The sequence below is a fragment of the Nematolebias whitei genome, chromosome 16, assembly GCF_014905685.2.
Source record: "Nematolebias whitei isolate Nwh7 chromosome 16, NemWhi1, whole genome shotgun sequence".
In the NCBI taxonomy this organism is placed as follows: domain Eukaryota; kingdom Metazoa; phylum Chordata; class Actinopteri; order Cyprinodontiformes; family Rivulidae; genus Nematolebias; species Nematolebias whitei.
Genome location: NC_056513.1, coordinates 20,226,564 through 20,233,727, shown reverse-complemented (window position 1 = coordinate 20,233,727; position 7,164 = coordinate 20,226,564). Strand labels below are relative to the sequence as shown.

At 40.9% G+C, this 7,164-nt stretch overlaps 1 protein-coding gene across 1 annotated transcript in view; it reads left to right on the top strand.

Annotated features, from left to right (window-relative positions):
* Positions 1 to 4,817, top strand: part of LOC119422928 (E3 ubiquitin-protein ligase TRIM11) — an 18,780-nt gene extending 13,963 nt beyond the window's left edge. The window contains exons 6-8 of the mRNA XM_037690341.1: positions 1,387 to 1,464; positions 2,178 to 2,255; positions 4,236 to 4,817. Of these exons, the coding sequence (XP_037546269.1) occupies positions 1,387 to 1,464; positions 2,178 to 2,255; positions 4,236 to 4,783 (704 nt within the window). The 3' untranslated portion in view covers positions 4,784 to 4,817. The remainder of the gene's footprint in view (positions 1 to 1,386; positions 1,465 to 2,177; positions 2,256 to 4,235) is intronic.
* Positions 4,818 to 7,164: the final 2,347 nt, after the last annotated feature.

Here is a 7,164-nt window from a genome sequence, read left to right as displayed (position 1 = left end):
TTACTGTAGTAGTTACTGTAGTAGTAAGTAGTAGTAGTAGGTAGTAGCAGTAGTTACTGTAGTAGTAGTAGTAAGTAGTAGTTTATTTTAGTATTTATATATGGTATATATTAACATACTTATATGTACAGTAGCTACTAAATTTTACTTACTAGCTCTGCAGAACAGTATCGGCTCTGGTTCTGGTCCAACCCTGTTCTGTTCCAACCCGGTTCGTTCCTGCAGTCCTATCCTGCAGCAATGAAGCCCACAATCAGTCCTCTAAACTGTATGTTTAGACATAAAGTTACAGCTACAAATAACATACTTACATGTAGCTACTAAATTTTACTTACCAGGCTCTGCAGTACAGGAGCGTCTCTGTTCCGGTCCGACCCGATAAATGAAAAAAGTCTCAGTACAGCATGACTGAAGCCCACCGCCCCATTCAGATTGATGTGCATGTGCTACTGCTCCAGGAGCAAGGCTCCCCAGGATTTAATCCACCACCTCTGGCCTGGTCTGGTCCGGCACCATGTGAACAGAACCTGACTGAATCCCACAGCCGTCTGTTGCCTGCAGCTCCCAGGATCCGGGTCACACTGAGTCCAGATCAGCTGCAGCTACTCAGCAGTGAAGATACAACTTGAAGGACGAGTTCAGCTTCAGAATTATTTGTGACCTTCCTGCCAGTTCTGTGAGATTATCCTAACAGAACTTCTAATCTTTATGTTGCAAAACTTTCCCTCCATTTGCAGCAAGCAGCGGTTGAAAGCAGTGTTGACTTCTGGGAAGTGAACTAATGGCTTCTGGGTAACGTAATTCTTTAGACTGGCCAAACATTGAAGGCTTAATGAAAGAAAACTACAAAATGGTGGCACATTTTTATTTTATTTTATTTTAATATTATGTACAGTACTGTACGTCCACAAACCACGATAGAGCGAGTCCGTGAAAGTCGAACCGCGAAGTAGCGAGGGACTACTGTACACAAAAATGGTTACAACTCTGTCCTTTGTAGAAAAAAATGAGCTGATATTTTATATGGTGGTAGCTGAGAGTCATCCCCAACACATACACTGAGCACTAACTTATTGCAAATCTAAAAAAAAAAAAAAAAAAGGTTAACAAGGTTCTTTGTTCCTGGAGTTGTTTTTGTTTTTTTAGCCTTTTCTTTGGACTGATCATGACCTGGAAGACGGAGAATCTTCACCACTAACTGACTGCGGAACATTTTTGTTTGAACTCTGCCATGCAAAGCAGTGAGTGCTATGCATTCCTTCACAGACAGTTTCTTTTATATACAACAATCACCGCATGTTCACTCTTGAACAAAATGGCCTGTTTAAAAATTGGAAATGCTACTATTTTGTAATGTTGCTTGTGTTTTTTGCCTATTAAAATGAGCTCTGTTGTGTGTAAAAGGTGGCCAGACTATGGAGAACGCCAAACCTCAGCAACCTTTGGTACAACACAACAGTCGGGGTAAGTGAGGCAACTGGGTGCTATTTCATTTTAAACAACGATCTTTAAAAATTAATCTTAATAAAATTAATCTACTTGCACGATGAAAACTCAATTTTTTGTGGCCAAGATGCAAATGTTGCTAACCTTAAAGATCTGACTTTAAAACCACCATGGATTAGTGGTTAGTACTCTTGCCTCACAGTCTGATTGGAACTGAGCTCTTTCTGTTTGGAGTTTGCACGTTGTCCTCGAGTTTGTAAGTTTTTCCGGGAACTCCGGTTTCCTCACACAGTCCAAAAACATGCACATTCAGCTGCCTTCAGGCCCAGGTTTGCCTTGCAAAAAAGAGATTTGTCTTTTTAAATAAAGGTAAAAATAAAAAGGGTTTATGTACTCTGATAAATTTATCGAATAGTCTGGTTTTCTTGTATTCTGCTGCTTTGTCCTGGATTTAAAAAGGGCCAACATTGTGCAAACAGAGGTTTTATGATAACCAAGCTGCAAACTCTATGCAGTTTCCCATTTCCTTGTTTCTTGTGTTGCAAAGACACAAGACTTTATCGACCACTGACTCACTCTAATGTCTCTTTATGCTGCTATTTGCTGCATTTTAGTTCCTCACTGAATTTTTCAATATGTACATTGTGGTAAAAGTACTTTCCTATAACTGTGCCAAACATTTTCAATACTTGCATTTATCTGTTTTTGTCATTTTTTCATTCCCATTACAGCAGTGCCAGTTTCGTTCCATCTGTCCACTCTTTCCCTGCAACCGCCTGATCAGAGGATGAGAGCAACTTTGCTCAGATGTAAGTACTTCAGATTTATTCCTGCTAAACTGACTCCAAAGTTTCAGCCTTCCATCAATAAATTGAATTATAGGGATATTAGAGAATCAAGTCTAGACTCATTCATTTTGAATGGCAGTCATGGTGTATTTATGACACCCTGGTTTATTGTTAGTGGCGGAGCTTCTACCTGTTGCAGCTGACAAGATGACAGCACACCAGCAACTTGTTAAGGATTAATAATTCATTAAGAGGAGGATGAAGGCTATCTGTGTCTTTTGTTCCTTGTGTGACAAAATGCCAACTGAAATCCTGAATGTATTAACATCTTTAATGACATCCTACCCACACTAACCGAGTTGTAAACCCTGTAGGTTTTGCTCATTGTGTTCAGTGAGTAGGCTAATTGCTATCAATGGTACAAATTGAAAACAATGTATTTGATTGCAAGTCATACATTCAAACCAGTGACGTGCGGTGAGGTTTGTGACAGGTGAGACACATCTGGAATCGAATGCTCATATACATGAACCCAAAATAGAAGCTTATATTTCAATTTATCCTTTTTTTTTTTTTTCTTTTAAAAAGGCATCTACTGGTAATTATGCTTTAATCAACTCCATAGTCCTCTCTTTTTAAATGTAAAAAACAAACAAGTATTATCTTACCTTTATTTTAAGATGAATGAGTTTAGAAAAATCCTTTAGTTTTGAGATATGATCTTCTGTTTTGTCTAAACAAATTTAAACGAGTGTACTGATTTGCTACACCCCTGGCCCTCTGCATAACAAGGTACAGCGACTGCACCTGCTTCATTGTCCTTATGGGGCAACACTGCCCCCTATTGGTACGGCAAGGTACTTTCTGCCTCACCCTGTGTATTTTCACTGTGCATTATGACCAGTTAGAAAGAAGAAATATGTCACACAAGTTCATTCAATATGTTAGACAGACTGTAGAACATCACCATGTGTAACACATGTGTAATCAAACATGTATATTGGTTATATAAGTAGAGAGACAGCAATGGGGATGCGCCAACCACCTATTTCATATATTGTATATGACACAGCGCCCCCAGAGGTGAGCCAGAGCACTACACTGCCTCACCCGCATTGTTTGAACAGGTAATGCGTAAATTCTGTGATTTTGACCATTGAAGTGTTGAAATAATTCAGAAAACAGTTTTATAAAACATTTTTATGGAACAGTCGAGTGGTCAAATGTTTTTTTCTCTCCTCATAGTTAATATTTTACTTGTCATGATGACAGATGAGGCACTGCCTCCCCTGACTGCACGTCACGGATTCTAGCACTGCAGCATCATGTTCACAAATGGCAGCTGTTGTGTACTTTATCTGGAACTGATTTAATGAGGTACAAATAGAAATAAATACTAATAAGACATTTATAACTGCAGCTATTACCACTTTTGATGTCCAAGGCGGCCATTTTGGATTTCCAGTTGAAGCTGTTGAAAAGAGTACAACTTTCCCAGTCAGAATTCTGACTTTAGGGGCATCCCATTATGTATTCATTTAATTGTTTGCTTGTCTTGGAGCTTGTGAATCTGACTTGTTAATACAAATTAAATATAATTTGAACTTATTTATGCCTTCTGACCCAGGTTTTCAAAAGCATGTTGCCTTAGGGGAGTGGTGGTGCAGAAGTTAGAGAAGATGGGCCTGTGATCGAAAAGTCACAGGTTCAAATCCCAGTATACCATTAACATCAAAATGTGGGTGGAAAAGGTGAAACACCCACACCTGCCTCCACCCTCATTTGCCTCACTCTGGGCCCCTGAGCAAGGCCCTCAACTCCCACCATTTGCTCCCAAAAACCGGTCTTTATTGGAAATGAGTTCTTGTGATTCAATGAGACAACGTGTATAAAAGGGTAAATGAAAAAAAAAAAAAAAAGGTAGAACATTATTGTGGTTTTATTCATGTGTGTAAAATGTTTAAAAGTTTACTAATTTCATATTTTTGTTCTTGCCTTCAGTTTCATGCCACTTGTCATTGGACCCCGTTACAGCCTATCCTACTCTTGTCCTTCTGGAAGGACCTCAGGGTGCTCATTGTGGCGAGGAGGCTCAGCCTTACCCCCCTCACCCACACAGGTTTGACTCAGTGTCACAGGTCCTGTGCAGGGAGGGCCAGTTTGAGGGTACCAGGTACTGGGAGGTGGAGTGGAGAGGAGGCGGATGGATTGACATCGGCGTCACATCGCTGTCGATCGGACGTAAAGGTGGCGGAAGGCCCTGCCTGCTCGGGCGCAACGAGAACTCTTGGAGGCTGAGGTGCACACATGTTGGGTATTCTGCTTGGCACGATAACCTTAAGACCACCGTGGCGGCACCCCCCTGCCCAAGGATTGGCGTGCTCCTTGAGCGTGAGAAAGGGACCTTATCCTACTACAGTGTGTCGGACACCATGGTGCTCCTGCACACATTTAACTGCCAGTACTCTCAGCCCTTGTATCCGGCTTTCCGTCTGGATTTGGACTCGACCCTGCTCATCTGCCCCCCTGAAGGAGGCAATAGAACCTAACACCATCACCCTCCCTATTCTGTACCTTTTCTTGCACCCCAACATGGAGTAAAAAGGGGAACTGGAAATACCTTCCATCTGTCTGTCTTGTGAACATGATAACTTGAGATACAAGTCAGGTTCGTGACTGCATCTAAGCACAAGAAAGCCCCTGTCAAAAATTGGGTTGCCATGTCAAACCAAGATTGTTGCTGCTTTATATGTATGTATGTAAATTTTGTGAGCTGGATATCTTGAAAAATAAGCAACGTGCTGACTTTCATTTTGGTGTGTGGCTCCATTTAGGCATAAGAAAGGTCACTATCAAAAATTGGGTTGCCACATCAAATCCAAGATGGCCACCACCTTATATACAGTATATGTAAACTGGCCACCTCAATAATTTGAGTAAACTATACTTTCTAGTTTTTATATTGCTTAAAAGTATAGTTTCATCAAATGACTGGGGTGGCCGAAGATTAATCTAAGATGGTCAAGGCCACCCCCTTGCAATGGCCCTTCCATTTCTCCTGGTAGTGCATAAATTACTCCTTCGGCTTGCCAGGATCTGTCAGTCTACACCTCCACAGACAAGAAGAAAAAAAAAACACCTCTGTTTTTCTACACAGTGTAACTCCCACACACTTCAATATCTTTCACCAAAAACATTAAGCCTCACGTGCATTCCTTGTTCAGATCCAGTCCAGAAAAATGCTCATCTTAAATTAGTGACGGGGACATCTCAATGAGGTTGTTCTTTCTGCAGATCAGTTCAAACAATAAAAATGTCTTTAAAAAAAACAACAACCTAATGTCATATTTAATCAGGTAATGGAGATTTGATTTGGTTTTATGTTTTAAAAGCGAGAACTGATCTGGTTTTAAATGTGAGGAGGGTGCATGTCAGCTAAACTTTTAACAGCCAGAGTCCCACTGTGAACTCTCGACTGCAGCTTCTCTCAGGAAACGACAATCCACCTGAAACTTTCATTATTATGCAGCTTTCCAGTGACCTCACCTTCACTCCCAGCAGATCCTGACTATAGACCATAGCTGTGCCTAATTTGGAAACATTTTGTTCAGGATTTTCTTAAAAGTGCTTTTTATTTCAGGGGATTATGATCAATGTGACTGACGGTGTAAGGCTTTTAAAGTTTAACTTTAAAGAATGGACAAAATCAAAACATTATCCCAAAGACGAGTCACAAAGTAGATTCTTATCAGACAAGATGGCACACGACACAATTATTTGCTTAAACGGCATATTATTTATTGTTTTAACATGATTAAGTGACTTCTTTGTTTGGATCTGTAAAGTTTCTACAAACCGGATTCTAAAAAAGTTGGGACACTAAACAAATTGTGAATAAAATCTGGATGCAATGATGTGGAGGTGCCAACATCTAATATTTTATTCAGAATAGAACATAAATTACAGATCAAAAGTTTTAAACTGAGAGAATGTATCATTTTAAGGGAAAAATCTGTTGTTTCCAAATTTCATGGCATCAACAAATCCCAAAAAAGTTGGGACAAGTTCATTTTTACCACTGTGTGGCATCCCCCCTTCTTCTTACAACACTCAACAGACGTCTGGGGACAGAGGAGACCAGTTTCTCAAGTTTAGAAATAGGAATGCTCTCCCATTCATGTCTAATACAGACCTCTTAACTGTTCAATCGTCTTGGGCCTTCTTTGTCGCACCTTCCTCTTTATGATGCACCAAATGTTCTCTATAAGTGAAAGATCTGGACTGCAGGCTGGTCATTTCAGTACCCGGATCTTTCTCCTACGTAGCCATGATGTTGTGATTGCTGCAGAATGTGGTCTGGCATTATCGTGTTGAAAAATGCAGGGTCTTCCCTGAAAGAGATGACGTCTAGATGGGAGCATATGTTGTTCTAGAACCTGAACGTAGTTCTCTGCATTAATGGTGCCTTTCCAGACATGCAAGCTGCCCATGCCACAAGCGCTCATGCAACCCCATACCATCAGTGATGCAGGCTTCTGAACAGAGCGTTGATAACAACTTGGGCTATCCTTGTCCTCTCTGGTTCGGATGACATGGCGTCCCAGTGTTCCATAAAGAACTTCATATCCTGACTCATCTGACCACAGAACAGTCTTCCATTTTGCCACACTCCATTTTAAATGACCCCTGGTCCAGTGCAAACGTCTGAGCTTGTGGAGCTTGTTTAGAAATAGCTTCCTCTTTGCACTGTAGAGTTTCAGCTGGCAACGGCTGATGGCACGGTGGATTGTGCTCACTGACAATGCTTTCTGGAAGTATTCCTGAGCCCATTCTGTTATTTCCTTGACAGTGGCATTCCTGTTTGAGGTGCAGTGACGTTTAAGGGCCCGGAGATCACGAGCATCCAGTAGAGTTTTACGGCCTTGACCCT